This window comes from Camelina sativa, chromosome 5 (genome assembly GCF_000633955.1).
Source record: "Camelina sativa cultivar DH55 chromosome 5, Cs, whole genome shotgun sequence".
Lineage (NCBI taxonomy): Eukaryota > Viridiplantae > Streptophyta > Magnoliopsida > Brassicales > Brassicaceae > Camelina > Camelina sativa.
Window position 1 is genome coordinate 9,753,251 of NC_025689.1, and position 13,640 is coordinate 9,766,890.

At 35.3% G+C, this 13,640-nt stretch overlaps 3 protein-coding genes across 7 annotated transcripts; all 3 read left to right on the forward strand.

Annotated features, from left to right (window-relative positions):
- Positions 252-3,738, forward strand: LOC104786356 (SPX and EXS domain-containing protein 5-like). 5 transcript variants are annotated; one of them, XM_010511740.2, is made up of 15 exons: positions 252-348; positions 774-881; positions 991-1,119; positions 1,226-1,308; positions 1,456-1,494; positions 1,604-1,696; positions 1,776-1,892; positions 1,953-2,048; positions 2,142-2,255; positions 2,336-2,389; positions 2,471-2,518; positions 2,596-2,746; positions 2,832-2,997; positions 3,081-3,150; positions 3,288-3,566. In XM_010511740.2, exons 3-15 carry the CDS (start codon positions 1,041-1,043, stop codon positions 3,564-3,566), a joined length of 1,389 nt encoding a protein of 462 aa, XP_010510042.1. In that variant the 5' UTR covers positions 252-348; positions 774-881; positions 991-1,040. The 5 variants fall into 5 exon arrangements, with proteins under 5 accessions (XP_010510042.1, XP_010510041.1, XP_010510040.1 ...); XM_010511739.2 differs by having other exon boundaries at positions 307-417; XM_010511738.2 differs by lacking the exon at positions 252-348 and having other exon boundaries at positions 447-881; positions 3,288-3,738.
- On the forward strand, positions 4,053-5,316 carry LOC104786357 (uclacyanin 1-like). Its single transcript, XM_010511744.2, has 3 exons — positions 4,053-4,323; positions 4,411-4,546; positions 4,652-5,316. The coding sequence occupies exons 1-3, from the start codon at positions 4,158-4,160 to the stop codon at positions 5,136-5,138; spliced, it is 789 nt and encodes a 262-aa protein (XP_010510046.1). The 5' UTR covers positions 4,053-4,157; the 3' UTR covers positions 5,139-5,316.
- On the forward strand, positions 7,875-8,534 carry LOC104789082 (B3 domain-containing protein At2g33720-like). Its single transcript, XM_010514831.1, has one exon. The coding sequence runs from the start codon at positions 7,875-7,877 to the stop codon at positions 8,532-8,534; it is 660 nt and encodes a 219-aa protein (XP_010513133.1).

Below are 13,640 nucleotides of genomic sequence, written 5' to 3' on the forward strand. Positions count from 1 at the left end.
AAATAATTAAAAATGGAAAATTTCAAAAAAACGTTTATTATTTTATTTCATATATGGAGTTACAGACTGTATCAATTTTAGATAATTATTTTAATATAAACAAAATCTAATACTATAATTAGGAGATAAATTGCCTTGAGATAACGTAAATGACTTGCTTTAAGTCAATAACTTGCATAAGCCGTTGACCAAACACCAAAACTTTGTTTTCTTCTTTTTCTTTTTCTTCTTATGCTTTAAAACAAACTTTTTTGGGCTATTAATCGCCACAACGTTTCGTTTCCTTTTCTCGGACCCTTTTTGCATCTTAAAATAGTTCTCGGAGAGGTATCAAAAGAAGAAAAAAAGGTGGACTTTATTTGATTTGTTCCATTTTCTGGGGTTGCCTTCGAAGTCTTCTTCCTTAATTCTTACAACGTAATTTGATCTGCTGTCCTGTCTCTTGAATTGTTCACAGAGGAAGAACTCAATGCAATTTACATTTTTGACGTTTCGGGAGGGAAATTAAAAGAGCTCCCTTTTTTTTTTTAGGACTTACTCTCATTAGTTTTTTTTTTTCCGCTAAAGAACAAAACAGAGGATTTTTTTAATTTCTCATATCTCCGATTTAGTTAGGGTCTTTAAGTCTCTCTTTCGGCCGCTTTAATTTTAATAAAGCCATCGACTTTTTTTGTGATTCAGATTAAATCTTTGATGGGTTTGCTAGATTTTTTTTCTTCATCTAAACTGATTGGGATTAACATTATCTCGATGGGATTGTTCATGTTGAGCAGTGCGTGCGACGCCTCCTCCTTCAGTTCAGAGTAGGAAGCAAAGGGTTTTGAATTTGTTTGAGAGCAGTGTGACGCCTTCTTCAAGAGCAACCAATCGGCGAAAGTAAGGTACCAGTTGCCTTCTTCGTTGGAAAAGGCTTTCACTTTCATGGTGGTTGTTATACAGTTGTTTAGTTGAATTTTGTATTAAGCTATGTTGTTTTGTGATTGGTTTCAGAAACAAAACGAGACAGAGAAAGTTTTTTTTTGTCTTTGTATTTGGCATCTATGTTTGGGGGTGTCTTGTCTGTGCCTGTGAATAATCCTCACTTGCGCAAATCTGCTAGTAGACACATCGTCAATCTTGGTTAGAGCTATTTCTCTCTTTTTGGGCTTTTATCCTTTGGCCATCAGAAAAAATCAAATCATTTTGATGACCTTTTTTTCCTGGATGGTTTTGCTGTATTCGACAGGAGACAATGACTTGAAGAATGCAAGTTTGTTTCTAAGTACATTTGCGAAACTCCGAACTCCTGTCTTCCTTCAAAGTCTCAAAGTATTGTTCATTTATGTACTCTGTGTTCCTTGATTTTCTTTAGAGTTTGATTTTGTAGCACGTTTGTTTAATAACACACGGAAGGAGCTTCCTTGCTTGGTTTCATAGTTTCTCGCTGACTTTAGATTCGCAATCTTGACTCTCCAGGTTGCTCTGTATATTGGTGGTCTTTATGTTTGTGGAAAGGTTGAATTTTGAATTCTTGTTCTTGAAAATCTTGATCTTAGCTTTTGATCTGAAGCCATCGTTTGAGTTTTCAGTCTTGGCAATATACAATAATGTTAAAAACTTGCAGATTGGATGGGAATCTGTAATGAAAATGGGAATAGAATCACGAGAACTGTTCTTCTATGAGACATTTTTGTATTATAACCCTCTCCTTCTCATTGTAAGTTAATACTCCCTTCTAATTAGTAAGTAAGTCAATTGTTTTACGTGTGTCTCCTGATGTATGCTATTGTGTACAGACACTGATGGTCTGGCTCTGGGGTGTTAATCTGTGGGTTTTTTCTCGTTCTGGAGTCGATTATGCAGCAATCTTTTTCCTAGGACCAGATCATCTTAGTCACAGAGAGATATGGAAGGTATACAATTCTTAGTTATATCATTTGTATCTGATTACATATATGTAACCGGTGTCACAGTGTGCCAGGTGGATGACAATAGCTATATTGACTAGCATGACTGCATATCTCTATCTATACTCGCACGGAGACGTAAAGTTGGCTGCATCTCAACCAGTGTAATAGATGCATCTTCTCTTATCTTAAAGTTGTGTAAAAGAGATATTGATTCATTTGTTCATGGAGCAACCTTTTTTTGGATGTTTTCAGGTAGTTTTGTATTTCTCAGCTGTTATTATTTTGATAATCCCTTTCGATATCTTCTACATGTCGTCTCGCTACTATTTGCTTTGGACTTTTTGGCGAATACTTTTCCCGGTGCAGGTAAAGTAATAATACTGTTGTTTCCGTTGAAGACACTCGCTTACATCATCTAATTTTTATTTTGGTGTAATCTCAAACAGGCAGTGACTTTTTCGGACTTCTTTCTAGCTGATATCTTGACTTCTCTGTCAAAGGTAACACAATTTTTTTATCTTTCCTTTATATATATACATTTGAATGGAATTTTTTGAAATAACAACAAATTTCTTGTGCAGGTTTTATCGGATTTAGAACGTTCAGTATGTCGCATGGTCCATCGACAGGTCAGTGAGTTTCCCTCTTTTCCTTATGAATGTATTATCCATTCCATATTCAGTGAATCTGATGAATTCATTTGTAGGTTGCTACTATTGCATGGTTTGAAGCCGATTCGGTTTGTGGGAGTCATTCCACTGCAATTCCCTTGGTTCTCGTTCTACCTTATCTTTTCCGGCTGTTCCAATGCATTCGTCAGTACAGAGATAGCAAGGACATTGCAAACATCTACAATGGTAATAATCACAAATACGAGACAGTTCTTTTGTGTTTGGCTTTCGCTAGACTTCTAACATCTCTCCCCTTTCTTTGTTTTTTCAGCTGGGAAATATCTTACGGCGGTGCCAGTCATCTTTCTTTCAGCCCTCAAGTATTTTATCGATCAGGATACATGGACTTACTCCATTCAGCCGGCATGGATCCTCTCTGGTCTAGCTAACACTTTCTTCTCCTTCTTTTGGGATATATTACGTGACTGGGATCTAAGGTACAGTAATCTTGAAACAGGTTTCTCCAATCTTGGATTGACTTGTCAGTTTTTTAGATTTCTTATCTCTTTCTTGCTTGTAGTGTCTTCACTCGGATTTTCAAATTCAGCAGACCAAATCTTTTCTCACATCTACTATATGGACGCCGTTGGGTACTATATAGTTTCTTGTTCTTATTAAATCTTCCAACCACATTGCATGTTATATCTATAACTTGCTAAATTTGTCGATTGTCAAAAAAAAAAAAAACTTGCTAAATTTGTCTGAATCATCTTGGATGGTTTTGCAGGTATATATTTGGGTAATCGGAAGCAATCTGGTACTAAGGTGGACATGGACGTACAAGTTATCAGCTCATCTCCGTAACAACTACATCACAGTCTTCATCATCACTGCTTTGGAGATTTACAGACGGTTCCAGTGGGCGTTCTTCCGTATAGAAAATGTGTGGTACAAAATCAAAAATCCTAAGCATACTTCTCATCAGTCTAATCCTCTTTCACTCCAGAACGATATCAACAACGAACATGAGAAATTACTCGCTCATAGTCACAGCCCTGGTGTATAAAATTCTCAGCGTTCTTGTTGTTTTTTTTGTGCTAAGTTCTGAAAAGTTTTGAATAACAACAACATAAAAGTACTCTGTTACTTATACTGTAACTTGTAACTTCCATTACTGAGAAAGAGAGACTACACTGGCTCTATAATGTACAGCAAGATGTGTAATTGTCTTTAGACTATTTCTCTTGGTTTAATATAAACTACACCTGTTCTAATATAAAGGAAGTTCCTTTTAATGCTTTATAAGTTTATCTCTTGCTTTAGGTGCAACTAAACTGGTTTAGGACAAGTGAGGCACGATGAACAATGTCTGGTTTCTAGTGGATTAGGTCAAACAAAAAATAAAGCTTACTTGATCTATTATTAGTTTTCTACTTGATCCAACATAAATACTAACTCTCAACAGATACAAACACAAGTTTATTATTTACCAACTCTTATCACATAAGATTCTTCTTAATCATTTATCTTCCTCTAACCACTATATATACACACATTTGACACTAAATGTGAAGCACCAAACATCATCATCTCTTAGTCTATCTTTCAATTCTCTTTGTTACTTTCCCCTCCACAAAAAAGAAAAAAGAAGAAGAGAATGGCATCCAGAGAAATGCTGATCATAATCGCCGTCCTCGCAACTACACTCATCAGTTTAACAGTAGCTACAGACCATACCATTGGTGGTCCTAGTGGCTGGACTGTAGGAGCTAGTCTTCGAACTTGGGCTGCAGCACAAACATTTGCTGTCGGAGACAATCTTGGTAACTAATCACATATCTCTATTTTAAACTTTTATTTCAAATCATCAACAACTAAAAATAACAAAACTCTGTTTTTGCTTCAAACAGTTTTCTCCTACCCTGCTGCCTTCCACGACGTTGTTGAAGTCACAAAACCCGAATTCGATAGCTGTCAATCGGTTAAACCGCTCATAACGTTTGCTAATGGAAACTCCATTGTTCCTCTCACCACCCCTGGAAAAAGGTTAATACTCTACAAACATACAAATCAAGAAAATATGATTATTTTATATGTTATAGCAATTTAGTTATATACTTATATATATAAACTCTGGATCAATTTGTCTAGGTACTTCATTTGTGGAATGCCGGGACATTGTAGCCAAGGGATGAAACTCGAAGTAAACGTTGTTCCAACCACAACCGCAGCACCAACCGCACCGCTTCCAAACACTGTCCCATCTCTAAAAGCGCCTTCACCTTCTTCTGTTTTACCTATTCAACAACCTCTGTTACCTCTTAACCCTGTCCCTGTTCTCTCTCCATCTTCTTCTACTCCACTTCCTTCCTCCTCTCTGCCTCTTATTCCGGCACTTTCCCCGGCACTATCTCCGGCAGCTGCAGCTGGGACATCTCTGCCCTTGCTACCAGGCTCACCAGGTAGCTCTAGCAGCAGTACAACCACCAAAACCGTCGGGACATTTCCTTCCAGTACTAGTGGCCCAACGGTTGATCTTGCCGGAGCAGGCACCTCTCCGGTTGACTCCTCCTCCGCTGCGAAAACACTTGTTTTGGGATTTGGATTCATGGTCGCTATGATGCTTCATTTGTTCTAAGTGGGGAGAGATTTGTTTGCTGAGGGAAATGTCGTTTGTGTTTACTTTCTTATGTTTCTTGTATATGAGACCGTGTGTTGTTGTTTTTTTTTGGTGCTTTTTGTGTATTTTAGTATTGGCCTTATATGTATATTATCCGTTTATCCTCAAATATTACATTGGAGTACAATTTATATAAGTACACTTTTAATTTTGGTATTTTTTTTAATTTTTGGAAACTACTCGTTTACTCCGATTACCAACAACAACAACAAAAAGTTAATGTTAAATAGTAGTGTTAGTTATACTTAAAATGGTAATTGTAGCGGAAAAGAATTGAAACCGAAATGTATAATTTATCAAAAATATATATTATAGTTGTTTCTTTTGTGCAAAGGGTGTCCAATTAAAATGCATAAAACATTTTACAAAGATATGATCCTAAATCATATACATTTTAAAAAAGAGTATAGGAGATATAAAAAAGCTTAAGAGTATGCTTAGTTGAAATAAGTAGTTCATAATTGATTCTGATAAAAACAAGTTAAATAGATTGTACAGTCAGTGCCGGCCATGAGGCCAAGCAAGGCAAGCAAAAACTTGCGGCCGTAAATATATTAAGTAAATAACCGGCTGTGAAAATGCCAAAATATCTTAGTAGTCTAGTGGTTAAAGTGTCTGAAAGACAATTATAGGTCCAGTATTCGATCCCTGTATCTTGCAGTTGGCAATAAATTTTGTTTTTTCTTAACTAACCAGCCTTTAAAAATTTTACTGCCTGTAACCTTAATATTCTTAGCGCCGGCTCTGTGTACAGTATATTATTTAAAGTTTTCAAGTTAACAAGACTTTGCTTTCAATTAATTAAAAAACTCATTCGAAAAAGATACAATGCTAACATTTTTTTCTAAAATAAATAATCGACGGATAGGATAATTTATCTTTAATACTTTTATTACTATGGTGCTTTGTAAGAGTTATAAGGGGATTTCATATTCTGATTACTATGGTTATCAAATGACTGCAGGTTCGCGAAGATACACAAATATGTAGGTAGATCAGAAACAGCGTTGAAAAAGAAGCGACTAATAAAAGGTAGATTTGTCAAAGGAGATAAAGAATTTGACTATGACCCTGCTGATCATGATGGCCCTCCAGCTCAACAGTGAGAGGGCTTTAGATATTTGTTGCTACTTCTCCCATATTAGGACCAAAATATGTTTTTGTAACTTTTGTCTAGGATGGGTTACCTTTAATGGCACGGAACATATAACTTTTAACATATCTCTCTACTTAAAATAGATAATTGGCAAAAAGCCCCTCATTGTCTTCTCTTATTTACTTTTTTATAAGCACTGAGAATTATCACTTTATTTATCACCCCTTTATTTTTTCCAAACTTACCCTAAACTTTCCATTAATTTGTTGTTTTTTTTTTTTTTCATTCATTTTCCTCAAATTAACAAAAGTGGATACAAAAAAAACTCTCTAATTATCAAATCCTCCTCGTTCTCCGCCACCACCACAACTTCCGCCGCCGTGGCCGACAAATTCCCCCGCGGCTAATCCGAAAATGTAGTCTCCTTACCACCCTCTACTCTATCGAGAGACTGAAGTCACTTTCAAAATTGTTTCATTGTAGGAAGTCGCGTCAATCAAAGTGGATGACTGAAGTTATGTTTCCCGATCTGATGTATATCCGTATTGATGGGCCGTGACTATTCAAAATCAAGGGTAAAATTTTCTCGCCACTCAACAAGTGTGTAGATTTGTGAAACGCTAAGCGTATAGAGTCAGTCTGCTTAGGTTGTTTTAGGAACTTATAAAGTTTTACCTGAATTTTATTGTAATTAAGTAATTGTGTTTCAGATGGTTCTTTATACTTGGAACATTGATAAGGATTTGTTCCTTCTCATGAATTTATTATGTTCTGTAGCTTTGTTGTATTATAGAAAACATCAAGATTCAACGAGACTAGTGAAAACTTTCAGTTATGAATTGCCTTTGGCGTTGGTGATGAGTACAGGTCTGTAACTCTCGGCCGTTTAAATCAAGTTCATCGGACGAGCTGTATGCTATCCAACATCAGAGATTCTCCTGGATGATCATCTAGCTTGGCTTGGAGACAAGCTGACTGTGAGTATTGCGTCTGATACATTCACTTGTTATCTCTAGTGAGATAAAATCTTGATTGAGAGTAGTCTCGTGAGTTTGAGTTGGATTCTCCTGCCGATTTTTTTTTTTTTTTTTTTATCTAGCAGGGCCACATCAATTAATCAGTCAAATATATGGTCTCGAATTGGATGCTTGTTAAATCTGGAAAAGAACAACTCAAGTCCAAGATTTACTTGTTATATTTTTCTCTAGTTAGTGGAAATAGAGCTGTATTTGGGTTGTGTCGTGGGCCTAGCTAAGCCCATCTGTATGATCTCATTGAAATAATAAAATTGTGACTAAGAAAAACAGCCAACCGCATTAAAATCTTAACACTAATTAATTCACCGCAAAATATATATAATTGGCAAAACTAAAATCCAAATCTTTTCCCTTTTTTCTCGATAACAAATGAATTTCCTTTTTGAAACCGGAAAATACCTGAAAACAAAAAAAGTTAACGCAAAGGTGGCTAATATATATTAATTATAAGATATCAAATACGTACATACATCTCTATCTACATTCCAGAGTCTCAAATCAAATCGAAAGAGAATGATGCAAAGTCCGCAAAAAACACCACAAGACCTTCAATCATCGGCAATGATGATGACGGCTCCTCCCTCTGCTACATCGACTACTCAAACTCAGCACTTGGTCTACGGCAATTCATCGGAAAACCCTAAAGAGAGTTCGGTCTCCACCACTCTCTGTTTGTCGTCTTGTGAAGACCCTAAGAAGAGGAAGAGGAACCCTGATGATCCGGCCACGGTTTCTTGCACACCAAACGACACCAGATTAACCAAAAAAGAAAGAAAGACTAAGCGAATGAGAAATCTCTCGAGTGAAGAAAGGGAAACGGACGAATGGTATGGTGTTTCAACAGAGCTAACACTCTTCAAAGATCCGTGGATCCTCAAGAAGGTTCTAACCCCTAGCGATCTTGGCCCGCTTAGCCGTCTTCTTCTTCATACTCGCCCCACGGAGGACCACATCATCAAATACCTCAACAAGGATGATCAGATTAAGGTACACGAAGGGTTAGGAATCACGGTCGATGTGTATGACCACGACACTGACTCGACGTTCCAGCTGCTTCTAAAGAGATGGACCACGTTGAATGGTTATGTTTTAAACGGTGGATGGCGTATGTATTTGGTTCGTAAGAGATGTTTGAAAAAAGGAGATGAAATTGGACTACTTTGGGATCGTTTTGCTTCGAGGCTCCACTTTCGTGTGCTTTCGCGTGCACAAGAACCCTAACTTGTGGAGCAATGAGCTGAGAGAGAGAGAGACGTCGAAAGAGATTCTTCTTTTTTTTTTTACTCAAGTTTAGCATTTACATTCGCATAATGTTCTTAACATTGGATTAATTTTGATGCATTTGTTACTATTACAAGTTTTTTTTACGTGAGCTAAATAAATTTGTTGGCTCGGATAATTGATTTTATATTTAGGAAAACATATCAAAACAATATATAGATTTTATTTTGTTTCGGCTTTAAGTTTGATTGATGATTTCAGCAAAACTTAATTATTTTATGTTGTCCATGATATATTTTATTATATTTAGAATTTTTTAAATAATGATGATTTATTCAGCTTAAATGAAAAACTTCTTTAATATGGAATCAAACCAATGTAATAATAATACATCGAGCGCTAAATAAATATATTTAAACCAAACCAAATAATAATTAGAGAAATACCCTAAAACAGCACTAAACCAAGTTTTATGGACAATTATAGCACACATTCAATAAATTTTCAAAAATAGCACTATTTAACATATTAAAATATTTAAAATTAATTTTTAGAATTTCTTTTTATGTTTGGGTTCTCAATTCCATATTTAGGGTATAGTTTTAAGGGTTTAGGGTTTAGTATTTTAAATTTATTATTTAATTTAGAAGATTAATTAGTGCTATTTTTGGAATTTTAGAGATGTTGTGCTAAGTTTGGAACAAAAACTTATTTTAGTGCTATTTTTGAGAATCTCCCTAATAATTATGTCTATAATTGTTTATTTGGTTGGGTCACAGAATTTAATGATAATTTTTTTTATCGAATAAACTAAATCAACATTCATTAAAAATTATTTTTAAAAAATTTTAAAACAAAAAAATTAAGATATGCAAAACATACTCTTTTAAATTTAATGAATCATTTAAAATGATTTTTTATCTGAACCAAATTCAAGTCTGAATTTTGTTATAATAAGTTTGATCCATTTCTTAAATCCAAGATCTAGAAAACTAGGAAAATTTTGAACCAAAGAGACCGAACATGCTACTTATTAATTTGTATAGCTTACATGATATAATTTTTAATAGTAAACAGTTAATCGCATGATCACAATAAAATAAGAAATGTTGAATTAATTTAATAGCTGAAAATGCATTTTTGAAAGAATACTTGGAAACTCGAATTTAGAAATATTAAATTTTAATATTGTTTTTATTTATCTGTTTTTAAAAATAAGGCTCAATTTGATTTTTATAAAGATTTATTTTACCTTCTAGTTTCTACTAAAAGTTGAGAGTTAAAATTCCCACAAAGAAATAAAGATCTTTTATATGTTTTTGAAAAAAGTGAGGGGTTTCTTTTTATAAATTTTAAGTATTTCAAACACTTTTCTCCCAAAAAGGAGGAAGAAACAAGTAATTCTTGTTTATAAAAAGCCTTAAAACTGCATAACAGGGTAATTAGAAATTTACACGTGTTAATATAATATATATTATACTACCATAATTACCGCTACATTCGAATATTTAGTAAAAAAATTACTTAGAAAGTATAATAGATGTATTCTAATTTTTGAGTAATGAACTCAATGTATGTATTTATTTTTAGTTCAACACTCAATGTCTATATAAACATGAATTTGCAACAAGAAAACACCTCACAAAACTAATACATGATCGCCTCCTTATAAACGCATCACATCTTCGTGGCATAGGTTGGCCTCTCATCCATTTTTTATTCATTAATTTTACGCTAATATATTGTTTTCGATTGTGAATTATGAGTTATATACATTAACCAAATTTCATATATCATAATATTTTGTCATGCAACATATAGCATATTCGATCTTAGTAATATTCATATTGGGTTGCATATCAGATATCTAAAAGTTTAATATATTTAGATCTGAAAATAATTACTCGTATTTGGATATGTCATATTTATCGAGATTTGTAATAAATATTCAAATAATAATAGAACTAAATTATATAAAATTTCGTCATAGAATGTAATATCAAATTTGTTTTTTCATCAGCATTTTAAATCATAATATTAAGATTATTCTAAAATACCACACACTTATAAGACGGGATCATGAACATGGTTTTAAATTATTTCATATTGAACTGTATATATATATATATATATTGCACAAATTTGAAATTTTTTTGAAATGTATAATAAGCTTTTCAATATAAATTCCGGATCCAGTGACAAATGATTTAAGTAGATATTCATTTAAACTGATATTTTTTTCAAAAAATATATATTGTGCATGATTTTAATTTTTTTTTTTTTTTTGATCCAGCTACATTCTTTGGTCAGGTTTACACTTTTCTTCGATCATGGATAAGAGTTTCGTCACCCTGGATCTGTTTCCGTATGGCAAGCCACATGACCCCAAGGTTGCTTGTGGACCAGCAGACAATAAGCAAGCCGAAGAGAAAATAGACCTGGCGAGGATGAGGTTTATGACGTATGAAGAAAAAAGAGAGGAGGCGCGGCACAATGTCTCAACAAAACTAACTCTCTACACCGATCCATGGACCATCAAGCAGGAAATTGTTAGGAGCGCAAAAATCGAGTTGAGAAAATATGCGAATTATATTTAAATTAACGAAATCAGAAACGAATTACAACAGCATAATATAAAGCAATAAATAAATCACGAAGGCGAGATATGATATCTCTTTCCTTAATTCAATAAATCGGCCATAAGTGCTTTGGACAATCACGATTTATGAATCCCAGGATACAACCGATCACGAACTATTACCGTAGCACACCAGTAATAGAACTCAAGCGAACAGATCTACGTTATACTCTCGAGACTACTAAACTAAGAACTTACTTGGACTAAGTAAAGGAGAGGGAGAGAGATCTTCAGAAGAAGGAGTGTTTATGTTTTTGTGTGTGAAAAATAATGAGAGGTTATGCCTCTATATATAGTGGAAGGAGGGAGCTCTCAAGAAAATATTCAGTGAATATTCTCGGAGTGCTGTCCAAGTTTGCTTGGAGTTCACACCAAGTCTTTCCAAAAAATTAAATGGGCCTACAGCAGTCTCAAGAGCTAAAAAGCCCAAAAACCCAAAAGCCCAAGAGACCACAGCCCGCATCCACGACCAGCCCGGCCCGGCCCGGCCCGCGTCCGGCCCGTTCCGCATCTATGCTCGGTCCGGTTCGGTTTGGTTCGCGTGTGGGAACCTTCCCTCTTCCTTCTACACATTTTTGAAACTAGAAGAGTGTGAAACTATATATATATGAGTGAAAAATCAGTCATATTTCTGATGTGGGATATTTCCCAAACCATCCCAAGTAGCTCACTTCACACTCTTATTTCTCATTCAAATCAACTCCGTTTGGACGTATGAGTATACCATCTTGTAGTACTCGTTACCAGCTTTCCATTGCACTATCGACCAGATAATTCTGATCAGCCATTTGGCCGGAATTTGGCCGGAAAGTCTCCGGAAAATCATTGTCCCAACACCTGCAAATTTTACAGAAAATTGCAGTTCCAACAATCCCCCACATGAATAGAAATAAGTCTAAACATATGACGACATAACTAAACCTTATAGACTGACACTACTAGCTAGACTAGACAGACCTTCGAGAGTATATGCGAAAACTAATTGTATCTGAGTTGGTGGCATTTTTTCAACCTTGAACGGACTCATTGTTATACCTGTCGAGTTTACTCGGCCAGTTGGTGAACATGATGTCTTGAACCATCCGGATTTGTATGTAAACTTAGAAAGCAGGCATAACACAGCTTCGTTTTCTCGTAGAACGAGGTTCTCTATTGTGTTCATTGTGGCCTTGAACATGCCTGGTTAATCATGAGTGAACTTGGAGAGTATAGCCTCATATAATCTCCTAGAAACGGCCCCATTTCACACTCACAAGGTGATTTATATAAGCTGCTTGTATTTAAAGAAATATCCTGTAATTATTTCAAATATTTTACAAAGCTACATTTCAAATCATTAAAAGCATATGCTTAACCTCTAACATACAGGAAGCACTTTACATCACTCTAGGAACTGGGAAAAGACAAAAGTCTTCTATTGCTTGTAGCAGATTCAGCTTGATTTAGTTGTCCCTTTGAACCTAGGTCATGGGGTCTCCAATCTGAGTAGGTGGGGTTACCATCAAACATCCTCTTAAGTCGTAGGCTTTAAACCCATTCCTCTTGATGATTTTATAACTTGATCTCGCGCCAAACCTTTTGTAAATGGATCCGCTAGGTTTTCTTTCGTATTGATGTAATCAATCGTAACTACACCAGTTGAGATAAGTTGTCTAACAGTTTTATGTCTCCGTCTGATGTGACGAGATTTGCCATTGTAATGGGTATTCCTTGCCCTGCCCAAAGCCGATTCGCTATCACAGTGTACACGTATTGCAGGCACAGGATTCCCCCACATTGGGATGTCTTCCAAGAAATTACGAAGTGATTCAGCTTCCGACATAGCTATCTCCAAAGCTATGAATTCAGATTCCATAGTTGATTTAGCTGCCAGAGTTTGTTTGGAAGACTTCCAGGACACTGCTGCACCTCCAAGTGTAAAAACATATCCACTTGTGGATTTTGAGTTTCTCGAGTCTGCGATCCAGTTGGCATCACTGTAACCTTCCAAAACTCCGGGTTCTCTACCATAGTGCAAGCCATGATCTTTGGTATAACGTAGATAATCCAAAACTCTAGCTATAGCCATCCAATGCTTATGTCCTGGATTACTTGTGTAGCGACTAAGTACATTTACAGAGTGCGCTAAATCCGGTCTTGTACAGTTTGTCAAGTACATTAGACTGCCAATTACTCTTGCATACTCCACCTGTTGCACAGGTTCACCAGAATTTTTGGTTAAGTGAATTTGAGGATCCTCTAGAGTTTTTGCAGTCCCATTTGAGTAATGCTTGAATCGATCAAGCACTTTTTCCGCATAGTGGGTTTGAGACAAGATAAGGCCCTCATCAGTTCTGATGATTTTTATCCCCAAAATTATATCTGCTAAACCTAAGTCTTTCATCTCAAAATTTCTTTTGAGCATGTTTTTCGTTTGAGTGTTGATGTCTTTGTTACTGCCAATGATGAGCATATCATCTACATATAAG

Bases quoted from the DNA above. Each gene is read 5' to 3' on its own strand.
- LOC104786356 (XM_010511740.2), top strand. From the start codon at position 1,041: ATGTTTGGGGGTGTCTTGTCTGTGCCTGTGAATAATCCTCACTTGCGC. The intron at 1,495-1,603 runs GTTGAATTTTGA...AAAAACTTGCAG, and splicing joins GTCTTTATGTTTGTGGAAAG to ATTGGATGGGAATCTGTAAT. The intron at 2,519-2,595 runs GTCAGTGAGTTT...ATTCATTTGTAG, and splicing joins GTCGCATGGTCCATCGACAG to GTTGCTACTATTGCATGGTT.
- LOC104789082 (XM_010514831.1), top strand. From the start codon at position 7,875: ATGATGATGACGGCTCCTCCCTCTGCTACATCGACTACTCAAACTCAG.
- LOC104786357 (XM_010511744.2), top strand. From the start codon at position 4,158: ATGGCATCCAGAGAAATGCTGATCATAATCGCCGTCCTCGCAACTACA. The intron at 4,324-4,410 runs GTAACTAATCAC...TGCTTCAAACAG, and splicing joins TGCTGTCGGAGACAATCTTG to TTTTCTCCTACCCTGCTGCC. The intron at 4,547-4,651 runs GTTAATACTCTA...CAATTTGTCTAG, and splicing joins CTCACCACCCCTGGAAAAAG to GTACTTCATTTGTGGAATGC.